General features: G+C 33.7%; 2 protein-coding genes across 3 annotated transcripts; both read left to right on the forward strand.

Moving 5' to 3' along the window:
* The first annotated feature begins 1057 nt into the window (after window positions 1–1057).
* On the forward strand, window positions 1058–12396 carry LOC143067054 (lysosomal proton-coupled steroid conjugate and bile acid symporter SLC46A3-like). Its single transcript, XM_076240056.1, has 5 exons — window positions 1058–1099; window positions 2258–3480; window positions 8016–8099; window positions 9525–9681; window positions 12159–12396. The coding sequence occupies exons 2-5, from the start codon at window positions 2316–2318 to the stop codon at window positions 12241–12243; spliced, it is 1491 nt and encodes a 496-aa protein (XP_076096171.1). The 5' UTR covers window positions 1058–1099; window positions 2258–2315; the 3' UTR covers window positions 12244–12396.
* Window positions 12397–16849: 4453 nt separating this feature from the next.
* On the forward strand, window positions 16850–24266 carry LOC143067056 (lysosomal proton-coupled steroid conjugate and bile acid symporter SLC46A3-like). Of its 2 annotated transcripts, none has more exons than XM_076240058.1 (5): window positions 16850–17012; window positions 17287–18462; window positions 19509–19592; window positions 21120–21276; window positions 22509–24266. In XM_076240058.1, the coding sequence occupies exons 2-5, from the start codon at window positions 17304–17306 to the stop codon at window positions 22648–22650; spliced, it is 1542 nt and encodes a 513-aa protein (XP_076096173.1). In that variant the 5' UTR covers window positions 16850–17012; window positions 17287–17303; the 3' UTR covers window positions 22651–24266. The 2 variants fall into 2 exon arrangements, with proteins under 2 accessions (XP_076096173.1, XP_076096174.1); XM_076240059.1 differs by having other exon boundaries at window positions 17818–18462.
* The last annotated feature ends 245 nt before the right edge of the window (window positions 24267–24511 follow it).

A 24511-nucleotide genomic window follows, 5' to 3' on the forward strand; every position in this document is an offset into this window, starting at 1 on the left:
TGGCATATATCAGTGCACTTTAATTGAAAATATGTGTATATAAAAGCGAAAAAGGTAGTAATTTCATATATCATTTGAGAGCAAATTATTGACTAATACACAAAATGTGACGGAAGGCAAGTGATTGAGTTCCGTGTTGAAATTGAAGATTTTTACTCCATTCTTTTTCCATTGATTTCTTAAGGTTTTTTTTTAAATTTTGGTTCCGAAATTTTTATCACTTATTAGTTTTATTAAATACTATATGCTTAAAATATTATGGGATAATTTTTGTTACTACTATGAAGAAGAAACTAAAGTTTGAGTCTGATTTTGCAATTAAAATTACCTCAATTTTAAATAGTCTGAACTTCACAAAGTTTATAGATTAGAAGAAAATAAAATACTGAATAGCATATTTTGACATGTAAAAATAGCTTCAGGAAAAACTATTTCAATTAAATGTAAGCAAACATACCCATTTTTTTCATTTTGAAAAAGGGGGGTTGAAACTCTCCAGTATACTACCAGTCATTAAAACGACTTTTTAGAAAAAAAAAGTGACCGTACGAAATTCTGACGACAGAGCAAAAACTAAAGAAGACATATTTGTCTTAAAGTTAAGACCATTTTTAGCCGTGTGTTATTTGGGGAGATTAAACTCGCGATCTAGACGACTTTTTACACTTCTGTCACCGCACTATTAACGATTTTGCGGCATCGCACTATAAACGTTTGAAGTCCGCTTGTTGGAGTTCCTGTCAATATAATACTTCCATGGTCTAAAGCACTTTTAGAAGTATCTGCTCAACAATGGGGTTCGTGTTGTTTATTTTTTAGTTTTCTATGTTGTGTCATGTGTGCTGTTGTTTGTTTGTCTTTTTCATTTTTAGCCATGGCGTTGTCAGTTTGTTTTAGATTTATAAGTTTGACTGTCCCTTTGGTATCTTTCGTCCCTCTTCTACATATGTATTGTGCAAATCTATCTCCGTAAGTAAATCATCATTTACATATAAATTAGATAGCTTTGTGTAACGATACAAGTTATTAGGTCATATGTAATGATATCAAATCACATGACCACGATTAATCTCCAAGGGGACAGAATTAAACCACTACAGTAAGCTTTTCTCTTTATCCTTTCATTGAAAATCTTATGACAAGACAGAATACATTTGAAGACTGCCACTCTGGTATCTTTCGCCCCTCTTTTAAGACACTTTAGAGATGACACACCTGTACAGAAATGTATATTTGATCATAGTTAGATACAATCTAAAATATTTCTGTCTCTGTTTTGCAAAATGGATATACATTTGGTAATCAGTGCAATTTTGGCACTGTCAAGTTTTCTATGAGTTGTCCATATTTCGAGTAGCTTCTATTTTTGGGGAATGTGACATTTTTTTTTAATTCCATTTTTTTTAAGTTTGGTTTTTGAGACGAAATTTTGGCAAAATTTTCTGTTTCTTTCGGTTTTTTTTAATACCCTGATGTAAGTATAGTATCTATGTTTGGTGGTGTGCAATTAACACACGGTTAATTAACCAATCAGATTGCAACATTTGTTTCTTTATAAGTAGTAAATATATAACAGAGATATATTTCTATACAAGTTGTTCAAATGAGTTTTACTCTGGAAAATTTTCGTTTAAAATAAAACTTACTACAAGTAAATCAATTATATATTAGTTTCTGAAATTTAAATATGTACCAAGTTTATGGTAGATCTGGAATACACTATGTGAAGATATTATTTCATATACTAAAATCCGATTTTTTTTTTAATCAAATAAACGTTTAACAGTTCATAAACCGCTTAATTTTTCGTTTGAATTGTTGTATTGTTTTACATTTTGTCATGTCTGTTATAGCTTGTTATACGGTATGGGTACTGTCATTGCTGAAGTCCGTATAGTGACCAATAGGTGCTAATATCTACGTCATTTGGTATATGGGGGATACTCATTGTCAATCATACCACACCTCCTTATTTTTATACAATACGGTATTTTTTCAACACATTTCAATTCTATAAACATAGCAAAAGAAAAACCAAAGTAATTTATAGTCCGAAACAGTTGAAAACAGAAAAAATAAATATTGTATAAACTTTAAAAAAGCAAAAGAAGCAAAAAACCAAAACAAAACCAAAACAAAACAAAACAAGAAAAAAAAGACACATTAGATACTTTTGACGGTTTACTCTTTCAAATAACATCAACTATGTATTCAAAAATAAAAATGTTTTAAATAGCGAATTTATCTTTAATCCAAGGAGTATGAAACAGTGCTGTTAGAACAAATTGAAGAATTCATGTCATCAATCTTTTGTAATGAAAGGTAATGAAGACGTTATTGAAAAAAGGCCCCTTTTAGAAGACGAAAACTGTAAACAACAGCACAATGAACAAATAAAGAAAACTGGATTTCCAAGATGGCTGACGTTGTCTCTTGGAATAATTGTTGTCTTCCTACATTTTGTTTCCTATCTTCTGAATTTGTATGTGATGAATCAGTATTCTTATAAGGCATATTATGAAAAAACGTTTCCAAACTCTTCACTCACGTCATCAGGAAATACATCCGCGTGTGAACAAAACACCAATACCACAGAATATAAGCAGCAGATCGTAATACAGAAACTAACTTCCGAATGGGGTATTTATTGTACACTTGCCAGTAATATTCCTGGTATCATCTTTACAATCAATATTGGATCATTAAGTGATGCTTACGGAAGAAAACTATTCTTCGTGGCACCTCTTATAGGGACCGTTCTTAAAAATGGTCTTTGTTGTGTGGGAATTTACTATGGTTTGAATATAGAACTTTTTATTATATTTTACGGTATAGAAGGGTGTACCGGAAACTGGATATCCACTATGTTGATGGTATATTGCTATATTGCCGACCTTACAGAGCCTGGGAAACCCAGATCACTTATTTATGGTATTTTAGAAGGAATTATTGGAATAGCAGCATTTATTTCCTCAACATTTTCAGGCTATCTTATTAAATGGACAGGTGGATTCTTTTATCCGGAAGTAACATCTGTTGGTTTTGTTCTACTTGGGCTTATGATTGCTGTTTTCGTACTTCCGGAGTCACTTCCGCCGTCAAAAAGGAGAGATAAGGTTTCCTTTTTGGAGAACATGGGGAGAGCAACAGAATGCTACAGGCCAAATTTCTCACCTCACGGAAAACAGTGGATGTTCATAAATCTTTTATTCATTTTTATTTTGTCTGGTTTTGCGAATTTAGGGCGAATTCAAGTAGAAACGCTGTATGAACTAAATTCTCCTTTCTGTTGGGATTCAGTCAGAATCGGTTGGTATGGCGCTTTAAAAATAGGAATGTTATCTATCGGAGGAATGATAATGATCAAGACTTTCCACTTTTGTGTGAACGATGAATATATTGCACTGACTGGTTTTGCAACTTCAGTGATTTCTGCCATTGTATTCGGACTTTCAACTACAGATACCATGATTTATATAGGTATGTTTCTATAGACTACATTGTTGTCTAGATCGGGGCTCACTTATTTCTGTGTTCGTCAAATTTTAAGAGCATTTTTTGTGTCTTAAAAAATGGCGCTCATTCTATGATATTCTCATGAAAATGATTTTATTTTCTAACATTTCTGAAATAAGATTTTTTTTTATTCTGTACATAGCTAATTTCTGTAATCAGTATTTTATAACTTAAATCTTTTATTTTCAATAGTAGTTCTTTCGCTTTTGAACCGCATTGTTCTATATTTTTTTCACATTTACCTTTAAGCATTTTTTTAGTTGATCATTATTCTCTATTTATTCAGACATTGCTATGTTCCAGACCGTATGAGTATTTGGACCGTACGCGTACGGTCTCGACCGTATGCGTACTTTTTCAAAATACTCATACGGTCGGACCGTACGCGTACGGTCTGACTAATATTAAGAAGTTGGTCAAGTTTACTATATACAAATGCATATAACAGATCAACATGACTTAACTCTCAAATTAATATAAAAAAGCTCAATTGTAATTGAAATAAAAACTTTACATCTTAACTATTTAAAAATTTTAATCTGTTAATCTCTTGTATTTATCTTGTCGACCAGTACATTGATTGAATTATGATCACTGTAATTGAAGATATTGGAAGTAAACATAATGTGGGAGGACAATTGTTTTGAAATATTTAGCAACTTTACAAAAAAATGAAATGCGAAGACCAGAACATGCATGAACTTCAAACATGTAAATGTAAAAATATACCGTTACTTGTGGTAGCAAGTGTTACATTAGAGGTAACCGGTGAGATCACGAACCGACGAATAATGACGAACGAACGTATCGGGAGCAGTGATTTTCATATTGGGTAAAGTTCTTTAAAATCGAATAATCGAATAAAATACCCCTTGACACCTCACAATTGCACAGTTTCCTTTATTAGAAAACAATGATAAAATACGAGCTTTCAGGTATAAGGATGGATATATAAGACTATGTATTGTTAACTTATATACCGGAAGTGCCTATGTACGGATCAAAACGAAACAGTATGTATAAATGTATGCCTGTGGTGGTCACCTTCTACACTTTTAAAAGTCACGTGGAATGATAGCATGATTTAATCATGGCATATCCAGAAATCAACGCCACTTTGCTTATTTGAATATTATACTAAAGAAATCGGATACGGGTCACGGAAATTACATTAAAATAATAGGGAATTTTGAAAAAATGTCTGTTTTAATTTTGATTTAAGTGATAGACAGGTTGCCGGGGCAGAAAATGAATATACACAACAATATACACCATTTAAACGAAACATAATGACTGTAGTTGCAAAAATACAGGTTCCTGAGCTATTTTAAAAATTGAAGCGAGAGGCTTTTAACATTGCAGTGTAAAATACAGGCTAAAATGGCTGAAACGTCAAATTTGCAAACTTCGTGTTGAAAATTGGCTTACAAGGTCATTACAAAAACAGGTTGCCGGGGTGAAATATGAAACTTGAATTTCCAAAGAATAAGCAAGTCCAAACCTTGTTTGTGTAGTCGTTGAACTCTAGGTTCCCACGTAAAATTAAAATGTCACTATTTCAAGAAGAATAAACTCACGAAAGCACGAAAAATTCACTAAATTCGCGTTCATTGTTTTGATTTTGACCGCCTGACAACTTTACGGAAATATCAAAGTGATTGTAAATAAGGACTCTGTGACGGGCAACTTATAATATCCGTGTTTTAAAGATTTTAATGATATCAGGCCTATCAAGCCAGTCCAGTTCAAAGTATTATCACGTGGTACAATTCTCATTTACATATTATGAATATTAATTAGCAAAACCACTACTAATTTCTGGCTATGGGGACAATCAATTAATTGGCCACGGTGCATGTGTTTGAAAGAAAAACATATAGAAGATATTGAATATATATTTGTTCAAAAATTAACATTTTAACTAGTAGGGACCGACCATTTAACTTTAAGATTTTTTTTATGCGGTGCGCTATTTTTTTTTCTTCAAATTTAACATTCAATGACTTTTTGTGGTAATTATCCAAGAAAAGATTTTTTTTCTTCCTTAAAATTCTGTAGCCCTTTTCACAAAATATCTTAAGTGTAAAATAAATCTTACGACAAAAAATATTTAGTTGAAGTGTTCAGGAACATTATAGACTTACGATGAATTTTACACTTAAGATTGTATGTGAAAAGGGCTACAGAATCAAATATATTCTTTCCGAAAGAACCATACCCTTTCCCGCCCCCTCTTCATGTTAAATGGTCGGTCCTGGACAAAATATTTTTTTTATTATTTGTTGCAAACTTCTTGCAAGGGACTGTAGGGGACTGTCCCTTACAAGAAATTTGCAACCAATAATTTAAAAAAAATCAGTTTGACACCCTCATCCCCGGTTTCCCCCTCTTTTTTCTATGTATTATTTTATATCTCAGTTAACAGTTAAAGCGGGTATCGATCATCTACATGTATCTTTGAGGAGGGTATAAGGAGGGAACCATTTGATTCTGAAGGGGCAGGTCTGACAGCCTTTGGTCAGTCAGATTATTTGTTTTAGAAAAAAATGTCAACTGCTACACGCAAGATTATTTATTACACATAAATCATTTTACTCTATTATAAAATTTGGAAGCCATTTTTTTAGGTGGAAGCCAACATATTTATTACTTTTTTCCACTGGCCAATAAATTTATTTTGGTGATCTGCCAGCTGCGATCCTAGAATCAAAGGGTCGTCCACTAACCTCCATTTAGTATGCGGTATTGCTGGTATTATTTAAGATATTTGGTCTGTAAAAAAAAAAGAAAAGTACGCCGAACAAAAATTTGGAACTTAATACGCTGGAATTATAAAATTATATTATTATATCTTATTTGGTTATTCATCGTTTACTCTGCGAAAGAACACCTAGTATATATGAAGTATTCGGTATTCGTTATTTCCTTTTTTCCCTAAGTACAAAGAGTACAAGGAATCCCCCCTTTTTATTTAGCTCATTTTAAACAATGATTCGAATTAATACAAATGTTCAGTTAATTCTTTCTTAAGCTTTGCATGTATGCGCCCAAGGAGGGGTCACTTTCTATATTAAAGTATATACAGATGTTCCTCTAGAATTGGTCATTTTTCAACTTGTCAAATACATGACTGGATATGAAATTTAAACCTTATTATATGACTTGGCCGGTTATTTCAGGACTAATAAATAACTACGCGAAAATTATCAGGCAAATCTATGATTGGGGCAGAAATTTTGAACTAAGGGACCATACATTTAATTGAAAATGGGGCTGGGGGAAGGACATATTTAAGGAAGGGCATGTTCAAATTTCTCGTCAGAAATTATTTTTTTCTCTGCCATTTCTAACCATACTTTATTCGTTCAGTATCTAAGAATTTGGAATCAAATTATTTCTTTCAGAAAATACCATCCCCCCTTTTTCCATGCAAGTTAAATGGTCGGTTTCTAAACTCATGTTTTGGTCACAATTTCAACGCGAAATGTGTGTACCGTTTTGGAGAGTTTGGTACTGCATCCAATTAAAGTTGATACTTGTTTTTAAAAGCTTCAAGTTTGCAATAATGAAAAATCAGAGAGCCTATCTTTTTATTTATTTATGATTTGCTTATGGCCTGTCCTGCCGTTTAATTTCAGACCCCCCCCTCTACAATTCATCAAACGGTCGTTCTCTTCTCTAGGTGCTGGCCAGAATTATTGTTTTTACCAAAATCAGACAAAAAATATTTTGTTCTCAAAAATATAAGCCTACCACTCCCACCAGAAAATGCTCCGTGACTGACGACGACATAAAAAATAAAAAGAATAAAACAGGCAGTACGCGTATCAATCAATAAAAAATGCACTTATAATCAAAGCGAGATAATAATGAACACTTAGGCATCCTAACTTGAAATTAATGATCCCGCTTCGTGTCATACGGCAAAGTAGGTTATACGTTCGTGATTCGTACGTTATTCGTGATCTCACCGGTTACCTCTATTGGGCGAGAGTACCAAATTGGGATTCAGATATACAGTTAAACAAATATTTAATTTCAATTGTTCGTTTGTTCATTTTCTACATCTAGTTGTAATAATAACAATTTGTAAAACTACAAAAAAGATTGTGATAAATGTTTGTTTAGATTTAACCCACACGATCCAATAACATGTATGGTCAGCTCGTACTGGACCATACGCGTATACTCATACGGTCCGACCGTACGCGTATGGTCGGACCGTACGAGTATACGTATACGGTCCGGACCGTACGCGTACGGTCCAAATACTCATATGGTCTGGAACAGCTACACACACCATACTTAACATACTAGGATGCTTATAGGATGCTCATATAATTGATGTTTTATGTGGTCGATTTGTTTTATGTTAAAATTATTTTTGTTTAACTTAACATAAAAGTGTACGCAAAAAGATAACGATCACCATTTCATAAAACAAATAAAACAAATAAATGTATGAAGTTTGAGAAAATATATTTGTTTTGTATTCGCAGCTGCAGTGCTGAACTTTGGGAATACAGTGACTATGCCAATTGTAAGATCAATAATGTCACGTATGTCTCCAGCTCATAAAATAGGTGAGTAAATATATTTAGCCATACAAATGCTCAATCTGCTTTTTATCGATCCGTTTTATGTTTTCTACGAATGATTGAATGAAAAGAAATTTAGCGAACAGTAGTGTGAAAAAAGAAGAGACAAACTTGATGTTCAATTCTCAAAATTAATAAAGCTTGGTCTTACTGTACTTTGAACTTTAAATTACTTTCATATATCTGCAATTTCACTAACAATGGAACACATAACAAAACTTATATATATTATTAAAACACAATATAAAAAAGAAGATGTGGGATGACCAGCCTTTTTCAAATATTTGTGATGAAGTATGTGATAGCTTCATTCTTACTGATATTTCGAAACTTAATAGATCAAATGCAAAACGAAGCCAAATAATTCGTAGAATTAGATATATTTTTTTGTAAACCAAAAGTCAAAAAATAACAACAATACTGTGTATGGAATATTGGAAACGGAAAGTCTCTCAACAAATGGCAAAAGCAAAACGAGAGGAAAACACTGTCATATTCCTGACTTGGTTACATTTCAGTCAATATTGTGTTATAATTCATATCACTTATAAAAACAAATAACTATGTCAGCAAAGAAAAACAAAAGGCATGCAGTCACTCTTATGACACAGCATACAAGCAAAATTGAAAGACAAGAATACGAAAACTTAAAAAAGTACAATAACACAATGGCAGGATGTATAAAAACTGAGCTACGCCAAGAGGGATGCTACAAAAAGTCATATAACAAAGGTTAAAAATATACAAAGACATATAAAAAGAACACTATAACACGCAATTAAGTCGATAAATGGACCACGATTCTGGATTAAAAAAGATTTATGCGGCGTCACATGATAATATATTCCTGTTTTGCAACAGTGTTGTCTGCAGTGATCCCAAGTATTCTGGAGAACGTTTGTCACAGAACGTCATTAAAATTCTACCAAAGGTACATCGGAGATAATAAGTCGAAAATAAACGCCATAGCAAAAGACAAAAAGACAAAAAGGCAAACAACAAATATAAAGCACAGCAAAGAAAACTGACGACTGAACAACATGTACCACACCAAAACCCGGGAGTTATCTCAGGGGCTCTGGAAGGGTACGTATGCTGCTGATCTTGCTTCATATGTTGCACCCGTCGTGTTGCTTATATAAATACAACCCCGAGGAAACGTCAAATTGGTAGGGCACATTCGACAAAAATGAGTACGGGATTGTAGCTATTAAATCAAATCCGTCGTCATCTATGAAACAGATAATCCATAACGGTCAACCAACTTGTGATGGCATCCGTAAAATTGTCGAAGAGATGATAACAACTTCACCACTTTAAACTCTTGGTTTAACAAGATTTTGATTTTCTTTTGATGATAGTTCTATTGTTTATTTGTATATTATGTAATGTATTTATGGTATATTTTAGGTTCCGTTTTTGCTGGAATTGCCGCTATCGAGTTTATATGTAACATGGCAAGCTCTCTTTTGGCTAATGCTGTTTATGACGCCACTGTAGACATTTACAAAGGATTCACATTCTTTGTGATGGCTGGGTATGCTGTTATTGGTATTGTCTTGTGTTGGTAAGTTTTTTTTCTGTGATGGCTGGGTATGCTGTTATTGGTATTGTCTTGTGTTGGTAAGTTTTTATCTGTGATGGCTGGGTATGCTGTTATTGGTATTGTCTTGTGTTGGTAAGTTTTTATCTGTGATGGCTGGGTATGCTGTTATTGGTATTGTCTTGTGTTGGTAAGTTTTTATCTGTGATGGCTGGGTATGCTGTTATTGGTATTGTCTTGTGTTGGTAAGTTTTTATCTGTGATGGCTGGGTATGCTGTTATTGGTATTGTCTTGTGTTGGTAAGTTTTTATCTGTGATGGCTGGGTATGCTGTTATTGGTATTGTATGTTGGTAAGTTTTTATCTGTGATGGCTGGGTATGCTGTTATTGGTATTGTATTGTGTTGGTAAGTTTTTTATCTGTGATGGCTGGGTATGCTGTTATTGGTATTGTCTTGTGTTGGTAAGTTTTTATCTGTGATGGCTGGGTATGCTGTTATTGGTATTGTATTGTGTTGGTAAGTTTTTATCTGTGATGGCTGGGTATGCTGTTATTGGTATTGTCTTGTGTTGGTAAGTTTTTATCTGTGATGGCTGAGTATGCTGTTATTGGTATTGTATTGTGTTGGTAAGTTTTTATCTGTGATGGCTGGGTATGCTGTTATTGGTATTGTCTTGTGTTGGTAAGTTTTTATCTGTGATGGCTGGGTATGCTGTTATTGGTATTGTCTTGTGTTGGTAAGTTTTTATCTGTGATGGCTGGGTATGCTGTTGTTGGTATTGTCTTGTGTTGGAAAGTTTTGATCTGTTATGGCTGGTTTCTTTTTTGTTTTGTTTTTGTTTTTATGTTGGTTAGTATTGCTTTGGGTTCACATTATGCTGTTGTTTATATTGTTTTATGTTGGCTGTGTATGTAGTTGTTGGTATTGTTTTATGTTGGCTAGATATACTGTTGATGGTATAGTTTTATGTTGTCTTGGTATACAGTTCTTGGTATTGTTTTATGTTGGCTGGATATGCAGTTGGTGTTATTGTTTCGTGTTGTCATGGTATGCAATTGTTCCTTTTTGTTTTTATGTTGACTGGTTAGCTGTTGGTGTTACTGTTTGATGTTGGCTAGATTTGCAGTTTTTAGTATTGTTTTTTGTTGATACTGTTTTATGTTGGCTGTATAAACTGTTGATGGGTTGATGGTATTGTTTTATGTGGTTAGAATTGGTTTGGGGTGGTTGGGTATGCGCTGTTCTTATGACAATGCGTTAAAGGAATTTGTTTCGTAAAGGAAGATATTGCTATGTCATGAGTCGGTATGCTGTTCGTGAAATTGTTGTTTAAAAGAAGATGTTGCTCTTTCATGAGTCTGTACGATATTCGTTGATGTTTTTTGTAATGGTAAATATTATATTATTATGGATAGGTGAGCTGTTTTAGGTTTGGGTTGTGCATGTATAGATTTTAAAAGTAGATGTTGCATCAACATTCATTTTTGTGTAGTCCAATATGGCATTGTCATGTTGTATCTCTTAATGTAAAACAGAAGTAAATGAGAGGTAAACGTAGTTTTTGATGAAAAACTCGGTAATCAATTTTTAAGAAACAAACGAGAGAAAAATCTGAGATATTTGAACGATAGCAAACAGAGAGAGTTTAGATGTCGACAATGAAAGATCCATTGCTGTGAATGTACATGCATTAAGCACAATTAAGACATGTTAATAAAAAACGATGGAACCGAAAGAATGCACTCTTTTATAGCTGACTTTGCTCATTGTTGAAGGCCGTACGATGACCTATAGCTGTTAATTTTTGTGCCATTTGGTCTTTTGTAAAGAGTTGTCTCATCGGCAATCATATCACCTCTTCATTTATATAATTACTGGGATGAGTGATGTTTATAATGTGAAAATTGAATCATCACATTTTCCATATCATTATGCACACCATACTTAAAGTTGTCAATTACTGTCAATTTTAAGAGCACAAATACATACATAAAGCCGTCCTTCTAGTTTTGGTAGTTTTTGTAAAGCATACTCGCTTGTATGTACGAGATTGGAGCATTCTTTTAAATGTGATTGACAAAGACATCCTCAATATATTTAAACTTGCAATCCAACAACTTGATATAAAGACAGGCAGTGTGCAATTTTTGAACCAACTGAAATATTATCTGCTTGTTGAAATAAAAAAAAACAACCGTTCTAAAAAATAAAACAACATATGGGTACAATCTAACAACTCAAATTTTCTCTTTTTTACTCGTACCAACGTCAGTTGATATGCTCAAAGTTGAAATTTTATGGGATTTTTAATTACAATATGCATTACAAAACTTTATGTTCCTATCGCTTAGCATAGAACACAAGTAATGACAATTGGTGCGTTCCCTTATCATATAATTAGATCAAACAAAACAAAGCAAAACTCAAACCTCACAATCCCCAACCCACGAAAACCAATTAAGGCAACTATACTGACTATTTTTTATATTTCTATTACAGTGTTCATATAGTAGGACAAAGGAGGCACGAAGAAAAAACTTATTTGATTTCAACCACAGAAAAAGCTTCAAGTCAATATTCATAACAGTTGTTTATAAGCAGTTAAAGTTAATACTGTTATTTATAATAGAGATACACTTTTTTGTCGGCTGTGGTTCATGGTTAAATTATTCAACAACGTACATTTTTTTTGATGATTTTTGTATCAATCTCCACTATTAAATTAAGGTCAAAATCCCTCATTTTTTACCTTTACGATGTGTCCGGGGCTCAATGTGCTAGCTACGAGTAAAAAGAAAAATCACAAAAATACTGAACTCCGAGGAAAATTCAAAACGTGAAGTCCCTAATCAAATGGCAAACTCAAAAGCTCAAACACATCAAACGAATGGATAACAACTGTCATATTCCTGACTTGGAAGAGGCATTTTCTTATGTAGAAAATGGTGGTTTAAACCTGATTTTATAGTTAGCTAAACCTCTCACTTATACGACAATCGCACAAAATTCCATTATATTAACAACGATTTATGAACAAAATAAACAGACACAATAGGTAAAAATGTAAAAAAAAAATTGAAGTACAGCAGTCAACATTGTGTTATTAACTTAATCATGATAAAACAAACAAATATGTAACAAAGAAACACAAAAAGGTATATAGACCAAGCAAATTAGCAATAAGGAAGACAAGAATATACCATAACACAATGACGGGATTTATGTGTACAGAGCCACGTTATAATTAACAAAGAAACACAAAAAGGCTAATAGACAAAAGTACATTAGCAAAAATGAAAGACAAGAATACGAAATGTTTCCATAGCACAATAACACAATGACAGGAGTACATAGCCGTGGCGTATGTATCAAAGAACTCAAAAGGCATATGGAAAAAGCACATAAGCAAAATTAAAAGACAGGAATAGCACAATACTTCGCCAAGGTGTCCAATCTCAATGTAACACAGACTGAGTAGTTTCTAAGACAGCGATTTTGCTTTGGAAATATATTGCCTTATTAAACTTAAGCTGTAATTTATGAGAGTAATGACCAGACAAGGTTACATCACTGGGAAAGAAAATCATTATTCACAATTGAAATAGTGAATAAAGAACGGTTGCTTGTAATGTCTATATGTACACAAGTCGTAGCGCTAACCTTAAAGACTTTCTCTCCATGTTATATAACACTATTAAAACTTTAAGTGGAAAATTATTTAGCTGTTATATTATGCGCAGTAAAAATCGTATTAATAGCATTACACAAATCTGTTTTCCATATATGTAAGGGCTGTGAACTTCTCTCATTCTTATAAATAATTCCTCAAGGAATATTTCAAATCTTGAATTCAAGATCAAGATTCAATTATAATCTAGTAATAGCCTGCTCTAACAATAAAAAAAAAGGATTGCATTAGGCATGGCACGATAACTTCATTAAAGGCCTTTCTGTAATGCTTCTCGAATTTCATTTGCATTTTTTTCTAAAATATTTTATAGAAAGAAATTCCATGAGCAAAACGTTGGATGAATGTGAAGTAGGATTGTTTATACTGCCTCATGTCACCCCAGGTATTGGTGTTTTCATGCAAAGCAGGATTGTTTATACTGCCTGATGTCACCCCGGTTTTTGGTGGGGTTCATGCAAAGCAGGATTGTTTATACTGCCTGATGTCACCCTGGTTATTGGTGGGGTTCATGCGAAGCAGGATTGTTTATACTGCCTGATGTCACCCCGGTTATTGGTGGGGTTCATGCGAAGCAGGATTGTTTATACTGCCTGATGTCACCCCGGTTTTTGGTGGGGTTCATGCAAAGCAGGATTGTTTATACTGCCTGATATCACCCCGGTTATTGGTGGAGTTCATGCAAAGTAGGATTGTTTATACTGCCTGATGTCACCCCGGTTATTGGTGGGGTTCATGCAAAGCAGGATTGTTTATACTGCCTGATGTCACGCCGGTTATTGCTGGGGGTTCATGCAAAGCAGGATTGTTTATACTGCCTGATGTCACCTCGGTTATTGGTCGGGTTCATACGAAGCAGGATTCGTTATACTGCTTGATGTCACCATGGTTGTTGGTCAGGTTCATGTTGCTATGTCTTTAGAAAAATGTGAAGCAGAATTGTTTATCCTTCCTAATGTCACCCCGGTTATTGGTGGAGTTCATGCGAAGCAGGATTGTTTATACTGCCTGATGTCACCCCGGTTTTTGGTGGGGTTCATGCAAAACAGGATTGTTTATACTGCCTGATGTCACCCCGGCTTTTGGTGGGGTTCATGCAAAGCAGGATTGTTTATACTGCCTGATGTCACCCCGGTTATTGGTGGGGTTCATGCAAAGTAGGATTGTTTATACTGCTTGATGTCACCCCGGTTATTGGTGGGGTTCATGCAAAACAGGATTGTTTATACTGCCTGATGTCACGCCGGTTATTGTTGGGGTTCATGCAAAACAGGATTGTTTATACTGCCTGATGTCACCCCGGTTATTGGTCGGGTTCATACGAAGCAGGATTCGTTATACTGCTTGATGTCACCATGGTTGTTGGTCAGGTTCATGTTGCTATGTCTTTAAAAAATGTGAAGCAGAATTGTTTATCCTTCTTAATGTCACCCCGGTTATTGGTGGAGTTCATGCGAAGCAGGATTGTTTATACTGCCTGATGTCACCCCGGTTTTTGGTGGGGTTCATGCAAAACAGGATTGTTTATACTGCCTGATGTCACCCCGGCTTTTGGTGGGGTTCATGCAAAGCAGGATTGTTTATACTGCCTGATGTCACCCCGGTTATTGGTGGGGTTCATGCAAAGTAGGATTGTTTATACTGCTTGATGTCACCCCGGTTATTGGTGGGGTTCATGCAAAACAGGATTGTTTATACTGCCTGATGTCACGCCGGTTATTGTTGGGGTTCATGCAAAGCAGGATTGTTTATACTGCCTGATGTCACCCCGGTTATTGGTCGGGTTCATACGAAGCAGGATTCGTTATACTGCTTGATGTCACCATGGTTGTTGGTCAGGTTCATGTTGCTATGTCTTTAGAAAAATGTGAAGCAGGATTGTTTTTCCTTTCTAATGTCACCCCGGTTACTGGTCGGGTTCATACGAAGCAGATTTCGTTACACTGCCTGATGTCATGCCAGTTTGTTGCCGGGTTCATGTTGCTATGTCTTTGGATAAATGTGAAGAAGGATTGTTTATCCTTCCTGATGTCACCCCGGTTATTGGTCGTGTTTATGCGAGGCAAGATTGTTTATCCGTTCTGATGTCACCCGGTTTGTGTTCGGGTTCATGCGAAGCAGGATTGTTTATGCTGCCTGATGTCACCCCGTTGTTGGTCGGATTCATGTTGCTATGTCTTTTCATAACTGTGAAGGAAGATTGTTTATCATTCCTGATGTCACGCCATTTATTGGTCGGGTTCATGTTGTTTTGTCGTTAGTTTTAAGTTTTAGTGTCCTGTGTCTTGTGAAATGTTATTTGTCTATTTATTTTTTTACCAATATGTTTGCAGTCTCTACACGACCTATGAGTTTTGAATGTTCCTTTGATATCTTCCGCTTTGATTTTAAAGGAGAGAAGATAAACGAAAACAGTATTATTTGTCACCAGAAAAACAAGATCGAAATTGTTGCTATTTAGTCTCAAATATTGCATATTTGAAAATAACCTTATTTTGTTTCTGAGATAAGATTATTGTACTACTCTTTTGTTTTGATCTTTTATCTTTGTGTTTTATCTACTATTTCTTTTGAATTTACCAAATATATAATACTTTTCAATTTCGTTTTGCACAAAAGAATATTAATCACATTTTCATGAGGATCTTGGAAATGGAACGAACAGTAATATCGCACTGAAACGGCGCGTTCACATACCACGTTTTTACAGCAGATGACCGTGAGGGCATTCCTGTGTATTGCCAAATACATTTCTACCAACATAAATTGCGTTTTTGACTGATAACCGAGCGTATTTTGTATAATTACGCGGATATTTTCGAGTGCAAAATAACATTCGCTTGTTGTATATTAATTTCATCAATAAATATTCATGAAAATAATTTTTAAGAACATACGATATGAACATATGTTGTCGTTAGAAATATACATATATCATGAACAAATTAAGAATACGGAAAATTTGTGTTAACGCATGCGGAAGAATATCTCAAGACAGTTTTGAGGGAAAATATGAATGGCTCCTCAAATCCAATCTATTAGAAAAACGAATTTTTACAGAAGAGTTCCCACCATGCTCTTGCACTGCACTATTATCAGAGAATGTAGAATAGAATGGTATTCAAATGGATGAACATATATATTACTGTTGTATACAAATACTTTTATAATATATAACAACAAACCAGAGTATACTGGTAACAAATGATAATATCACTACACTATAATAGTTGAATTCCCTGTCATTTATTCATCATCCACACACGAACTTGTCTCAGAAAAAAATATATCTATGTACCTTTTCCTCATTTTCAGGTATAGAGATATAATTTATTTATTAGACAAGTGCTTGTGACCATCCAAGAGAACTTGCAGTCATCCGATGTTCAGTACATCGGTACTTTGTGGCTACATTGATATTTATCATCTAGTATCACATGGTCAGATTAAAAATAGTATGTGCCCCATGTTTGATTGTTATTAGATAATAGTATGTGCCCCATGTTTGATAAATATTAGATTACAGTATGCAATGTTAAATGAATTCTGCGTCACGAGAGTAAATATTGATGTCAACATCGGATCGGGTATGCTTCATCACAACTGGACAGAGGAAGAAAGAATTCAAGAAAAGAAGATGTGGATGCACTAAACAGTAACTAAGGGTTTGTTTGTATACAGTAGATATTCTTAATGTTCCGGTTAAGCTCACCATTTTTTATAAAGTAATAGTAATATGTTATACTCCATATAATTTCAAGTAGAGAAAATATATATTTATACAGATCTATAATTAAATTGACATTTTAATAATAATATTTCTACAGAAAGATGGAATAAAGGACATTTTTATAATTATCATGAAACAGCAAAAAAATAATTCCCCAAACACAAACACAAAATTTATATATAAACTTTATTTCATTTTATTATATACAGAAACTATAAGTTAGAACATGTATGAATCTGAAGAAAAACCCCTTCTCCAAGCCAAGGAAACACAAAGGGATGCAGCGATTAACCTTGGGATTAACCTTGGGATGCCAAGATGGCTAGCTTTAAGTTTCGCCATATTTGTCACATCACTTCACACGAGTTCATTTATTTTATCCATGTATGTAATGAACCAGTATTCATACCAAACTTATATGAAGGAAAAATATCCCACTTCATCACATAAATCCACCGGAAGTCAATCAGCATGTGAGCTGAACATCAGTACGCTAGCATATAAAGAACAAGTCGTTGTACAAAAACTGACATCAGAACTAAATATTTATTGTAGTCTCGCTACCTACAACGTGATCGGAGTGATTTTCACTCTAAATTTAGCAACGTACAGCGATATTTACGGAAGAAAACTGTTCTTCATTGCTCCTTTTATAGGAACATTATTGAAAACGCTTCTTTGCACAATCACCATCTATTTCAATCTGAAGTTAGAATGGATCATTTTATTTTATTGTATAGAAGGATGTACTGGGACCTGGGTTTCCACGTTGAGTATGGCATATAGCGTCATGGCAGATCTAACAGAACCAGGAAAACCTCGCACGTTTGTTATAGGTTGTTTTGAAACGTCACTGGGAATTGCCGCATTCATTGTTTCAATGTTGTCTGGTTATCTTATAAAATGGACAGATGGTTTCTTTTATCCTTCCCTTATATCAACTGTTATGGTACTTCTTGGACTTCTAATAGTAATTTTTATACTACCAGAAACACTTCATGATTCAAAAAAGCGGTCGGATGTATCTTTTATTCAAAATATGGTACGTGTTACAGATGTATATAAAAAAGGGTTTTCCCCAGATGGAAAACAGTGGATGTTTATAATTTTAATCGTTATTTTTATGATGTCCAATTTAGCAAATATTGCTAGACCTCAGATTGAAACATTGTATCAACTGAATTCTCCGTTTTGTTGGAGTGCTGTTAGGATTGGCTGGTATGGTTCCATGAGATTAGGATTATTAAATATTGGAAATCTTGCTATGATCTATCTTTTTCATCTTTGTACGACGGACGAATACATCGTGTTAGCCAGTTTGCTGACTACAGTGGTATCGTTAACTATAGAGGGACTAGCTACTTCCGACTTCATGTTATACTTGGGTAATTGTTATTGAATCAATTTCACTTAGAAAAAAAAAGGAAACAATAGACGAAAATTTGTTTTGCTGTTACTAATTTTGTGCATACAAGTGTAAATGAATTTATTTATATAAGATATATATATATATAAATATATAAAATGAACATCAAATAGATTTCAATTCAGCAACACATTAAAGTAAACCAACATTAATTTATACCAGGTTTTATCCACCATTTTCATTGGAAATTGTTTTAAGACTCATAACCGGGTCTCGAATCAAAACAGTCGGAAAACTTAATCAAAAACGAAGTGTTAGAACATTTAAACTCGAATTTAGTGGTATAATCGATTGTTTAGTTTTTAAGGACTTCCGCCTTTCAAACTTGGAGTGATTACAGTATTTTAAACACAGAAGACCAATCTGAATCAAAATTCATAAAAACTAAAAGACACTAGCGGCACAACGACTATCGAGATTCTTTACAAAACTGAGACATACACATTAGTATATATTGGAATTAAACTAGATTTAAAAATACCGCATTGACTCCCATTTATATCAACTAAACTAGAAGCATAAAAAGGCAGGGTGCATGCACACCTGTTTCTTAAGGGTCACTATTAAAGTGTGATTTGTTCTTTACGTGTCTAATTATATTTAGAACAGAGACACTGATACAATAAATTTTGAGTCGATTAAAAACCGAAGGAAGGGTTAATCCGATCCATCTTCGCATATGGCAACCATCGAGTTACTGATGACAAGTACAAATTTGTTGAAAAGTGTTCTTTGCAAATATTACAATGATAAGCTTTAACAATACTTATAAAGGTCCCCATCTATCGATTCATTTTTAAATAAGTTTAGAAAAAAATACTTATGAACGTTCTTGATGGGCGGTAATCCAGGAAAGTGCATCTGACAGACCACACTGATCAAGTGATATTCTTATTTTGATAGTGAAAGTGACGGATGCTTCATCTGTTCATTGTTTATTTTATGTTTGAATATCGATGTTGGCTTTTTACTTTGCAATAATCATTATTCCTTTTTTGTTGATAGCCTTAGGCACCGGTGTTGGTAGTTCTCTTGGTATGGCAATGAGCAGAGCAATTATGTCCAGGATTACTCCAGATACTAAACAAGGTATGTTATACGATACACAACTACAAGATTTCAAATCCAGGCCATCTATTGCTATAGAGGTCCCTGACATTTAGGGTAATGCTTCATTTACGATAAGGGATAATTCTAAACTAGCGAGTCTCTGGCCTTTGTTAGTCTTGTATGCTATTTAATTTTAGTTCATTTAAATATGTTTTGGAGTTTTAATAGTTTTACGTCCATTTTCTGTGAATTAGTACACATTTTTATTTTGGGGCTAGCTGAGGCCCACCTCCGGGTGCGGTATTTCGAGTTGTTGTCTCTGACATTTTCCATTTTATAACATATAAAGGTTAAAGTAAGTTTTATGGTTAGTTGTGGGTCATGTTAATTTTAAGTAAATGCTAGTTTAGTGTAGCTGTATATATCCTTGGACACCTGAAGTAAATAAAGAAGATCAAAATACTGTTTAAATGCAGTTATCTTTTAAAATGGTCAACAGCTAAATAACTATGTATTAAAGTTGTAAAAAACAAAACAATTAGAATTCCATTTAAACCGATGTGACAAGATTGACTTAAGGTGGCTGGGGTGTATTCCTCCATCTTGGATTTGAAAAAGCAGATTACAATGGGTTTAGATCTTAATTTTGAGAGAAGTATGTAATCCATGTGTAAGACTTTTCGAGTTCATATAGAAAGTTATGTGTTTTATCATATTTACGGCTGTATTTAATAATCATAAAACAATATTTTCCTGAGTTGCATTATTTTTCAAATTTACCAAACTCAGATATTAGGGGAGATAACTCAGATAATCTATTTTTTTTAAAAAAATAGAAAGTGTTGTGAATCTACACATTTTAAAATGTAGCAAGAAATCAGTCCGGGTACCCCATGTTTTCTCTTTCTTGTCTCAAAGCATGCTAACATAAGACCTATCTTCTCACACAAAATTGGATTTTCCATGTATAATCTATACAAAATCTGACAATTTTGCACAACCTGTAGTGTTAGAAAAAGTCTTGTGACCCATACATTTAAATATATTTTGGAAAAAAGGATGAGAAAATCTACATTTTGACAAATCATTGAAAAATTCTATGAATTTTAATGAAGATCCCCCCTCCCCAATCCACATTAAGTGTAAATGTGTCCCCGCCTGTCATTAAAAAAACTTTAACTAATTGTCATCCTTTAGCTGAGAAAATATTCATGCAATTAGTCAGATACTGTTGTCTGTTTGGTGATATATGTTATAAAAATTACAGTATTGCAACTTTTAGATTTTTCTCGAATTTGTTTTTTTGTACTTTTAACTACAAGTATTCTTTCATAATCATTTATGACATTAATGTTACAAAATGAATCTGTCCTTGTTAAAAGTATGTAATGCTGTAAGGAGAATTATTGTCGCTGTGCATATATAATTGTTGCCACAAAATTTGTAGTTTTCTTTCTCCAAAATTATGTAACCATCTAACAAAATGTTAATGTTAGAATATCCAATAAGGCACGATACAATTAAAAATATAAAAATGTGTCTTTATATAATTGTTTTATCATTCAGGTTCAGTTTTTGCCGGAGTAGCTGTACCTGAAATTGTATTTAGTTTAGTCAGTAGTCTAGGAGCGAATGCAATTTATGATGCTACCGTTTCAATATATAGAGGACTCACATTTTTCATCATGGCAGGATATGGCTTCATAGGGATTATCTTATGTCTGTAAGTTATGTAGAATGAAAACAATAACAAATAATCTTTAGTAAACTATAATTTTTTATGTGCGTGCCGTACTAACAATTCATAGAGTATATCTTCGAAACATGACTTGTCACATTCAGAAACACACAAAAATATCTTTGAACATCATTCTTATTTAATGAGATTCTATCTGGTGACTGATGTAGATTGACCCAAGAAAAAATAGATAAGATTTTTTAAAGAATGTTCACTTACCATTAGAAGAGTTATCAAAGGTACCAGGATTATAATTTAGTACGCCAGACGCGTGTTTCGTATACACACGACTCATCAGTGACGCTCATATCAAAATATTTATAAAAGTACAAAGTTGAGGAGCATTGAGGATATAAAATTCCAAAAAGTTGAGTCAAATACGGCTACGGTAATCTATGCCTGGGATGAGAAAATCCTTAGTTTTTCGAAAAATTCAAAGTTTTGTAAACAGGAAATTTATGAAAATGACCACACTATTGATATTCATGTTCACACCGAAATGTTGACTACTGGGCTGGTGATACCCTCGGGGACGAAACGTCCACCAGCAATGGCATCGACCCAATGGTGTAAATAGTTATCAAAGGTACCAGGATTATAATTTAGTACGCCAGACGCGCGTTTCGTCTACACAAGACTCGTCAGTGTTAAAATATTCATAAAGCCAAACAAGTACAAAGATGAAGAGCATTGAGGATCCAAAATTCCAAAACGTTGTGTCAAATACGGCTTAGGTAATCTATGCCTGAAAAAAATGATAGGTACAACTAGGAGAGCAGGATCTGCTTACATTTTCAGACGACCTAAGATCAACCCAATTTTGTGGTTGAATAAAAAATCCTTCTTACTTAAGACGTTAAAAGTTGATGCAAAAATGCAGTTTATCAGCCCTGAAAACAATACAAAGAACAACGGATATATATCAGAGAGAAACTATATCCCCTTATACATATACAAATAAAAAAGAGAGATTTTTAAAGCTCTATTTCCTTCTGAATTGATTCATAATACAAAAAAAATGTGTAGCCTTTCTGTCATTCAGATGTCTCGGTATTCGCAATATGTATCGCAGAGGAGAAGGAAATTGTTCTTGGAATGAATTACATAATGATCAATGAGTGACAAATCTTTTAAAACAATTCAACAGATAAACTGATTTGGTCTTTTATCAACATATGTCTAATTTCCTAATAATTTCAAAAACAATTATTTTGTAGAATTCTAATCTGTGGACAGAAAGGATATAAGATGTCGAAGGACACAACCAGAATAACAATACACGTGGCAGAGAATGACAAGCCTGTGGTCAACGGTTATCAGATTCAGGACCAAAGTTATGAAAACAGTCACCATTTCTGAACATTTACTATTAATTCTTCATACACATACGATAAAAAAAAAAAAAAAAAAAACGCTTTGTATTATAGTGTCGGAATAGTAATAATTCAAAGCTAGGGCAAAGCGGTATTTCATTTTTTAGTACAAGGCCAGTACCACTGCTGGTGGAATGCTTATCATTGTCAGTTCTGTTTTGATATTTTCTGTGGCGGATCCAGTGGGGGCCCACTGACTGACCTAAGAGGGGGCCCGCTCCAGTCACGCTTCAGTGATTCCCTATATAAGCAATCAATTTTTTTCCCAAAAAGGGGGGTGGGCTCCCTGGGCCCCTAAATCCGCCTCTGATTTTGCATATTAAGTTGCCCGTCTATAAAGTAAGAAAGTTTTTAGAAACTAATGTTTAACTCCCTCTGTCAAAATTGACCTTAGTTTGAATAGGTACGTTTTGGTCATGTAGTTTTTCGTCCAACGTTCATGTATTTAGTTATGATGTTTCTGTTGTGGTTTTGTTGGACATTGTTTATCTTGTGTGATTTGGATTCTGTGTTTTCAGTACATTTCACGTATGTCTTATTTGTCAGTAAAGTCGAGTGAACTTCAATTATCCAAAGACAAAGTATTGTGTTAGTCCAAATAATTATGACGTCGTCACAGCTTTTTAAAATATTAAAATAGAAATTCAATACCGCCCATAATCATGATAATTGTTTGGACTGGTATTTTAAAAATAATTGTATGAATTTTAAGATTATATATCCGACATTTGTACTAATGTTCTTCGTCTATATGTTTTTATGTGTTTCTTTGTTACATATTTGTTTTTTTTTCTAATGATTAGGATTATTATAACACAATGTTGACGGCTGTACCACAATTTTTGACGTTTTTTGCCTATTATGTCTGTTTGTTTTGTTCACACGTCGTTGTCAATATAATTGAATTTTATGCGACTTTCGTACAAGTGAGAGGTTAAGCTAGCTATAAAACGGCAAAATCCACCATTTTCTACATAAAAATGTCTGTTCCAAGTTAGGAATATGACAGTTGTTATTCATTCGTTTGATGTGTTTGAGATTTTTATTTTGCCATTTGATTAGGGACTTTCCTTTTCGAATTTTCTTTGGCGTTCGCTTTTTTTTTAGATTTAACTTTTTACATGTTGTAACGACTAGTTATTTTATTCATTTGTGCGTCTTTCAGTGCTGAGTGTAACTGCGTTTGTTTATGCTGTATGTGTGGATATAGTGTTGTCAGTTTAACATTGCCATATAAGTGGAAGGTTAAGCAAGCCGTATAACCAGGTTCAAACCACTATTTCTTTTTAATATGTATCAAGTCAGAAAAATAGCAGTTGTTATCAAATAGTTCGTTTCTATGTATGTTGGCGTTTACTTTTATGTTGCACTTCAGTGTTTCTGATGTTCCGCTGTCTTACAGTTGATGTTTTTCCCTTGGTTATAGTTTGTAACCCGGGGTTTGTTTTCTCTGAATTGATTGATGACTTTGGAACAGCAGTATACTACTGTTGCCTTTATTTACAGTTCTTACACATCATTTGCTGCTGTCTTGATGAAAATAAACACAGGAAAGATCTCCAGACGAACTAAAATAATAAAGTGATGTTTTCAGCTACCAAATGTTTGTTCGTTAATTCATTGCACTGTGTATTAGGTATTTTATGTTGAAAATTGGGAAAAAAAAGGTTTGGAATGAATTTTTTTCATTTGTTAAATTTCAATAATGGTTTTCCAAAGCATTCGTTTATCATCAATGATTAAAAGTATATACTTATTATTACAAAACTACTTTTACATGCAATACATAAGTACAACATTTTACCACAAGTTCCCGATAAAGTTGTATATAGAAATAAAGGGTGCAT

This window comes from Mytilus galloprovincialis, chromosome 3, assembly GCF_965363235.1.
Source record: "Mytilus galloprovincialis chromosome 3, xbMytGall1.hap1.1, whole genome shotgun sequence".
NCBI lineage: Eukaryota > Metazoa > Mollusca > Bivalvia > Mytilida > Mytilidae > Mytilus > Mytilus galloprovincialis.

Coding starts and splice junctions, on each gene's coding strand:
- LOC143067056 (XM_076240058.1), top strand. CDS start 17,304: ATGTATGAATCTGAAGAAAAACCCCTTCTCCAAGCCAAGGAAACACAA. Junction 18,463..19,508: donor CGACTTCATGTTATACTTGG/GTAATTGTTATT, acceptor TTTTGTTGATAG/CCTTAGGCACCGGTGTTGGT. Junction 21,277..22,508: donor ATAGGGATTATCTTATGTCT/GTAAGTTATGTA, acceptor ATTATTTTGTAG/AATTCTAATCTGTGGACAGA.
- LOC143067054 (XM_076240056.1), top strand. CDS start 2,316: ATGAAAGGTAATGAAGACGTTATTGAAAAAAGGCCCCTTTTAGAAGAC. Junction 8,100..9,524: donor GTCTCCAGCTCATAAAATAG/GTGAGTAAATAT, acceptor GGTATATTTTAG/GTTCCGTTTTTGCTGGAATT. Junction 9,682..12,158: donor ATTGGTATTGTCTTGTGTTG/GTAAGTTTTTTT, acceptor TTTCTATTACAG/TGTTCATATAGTAGGACAAA.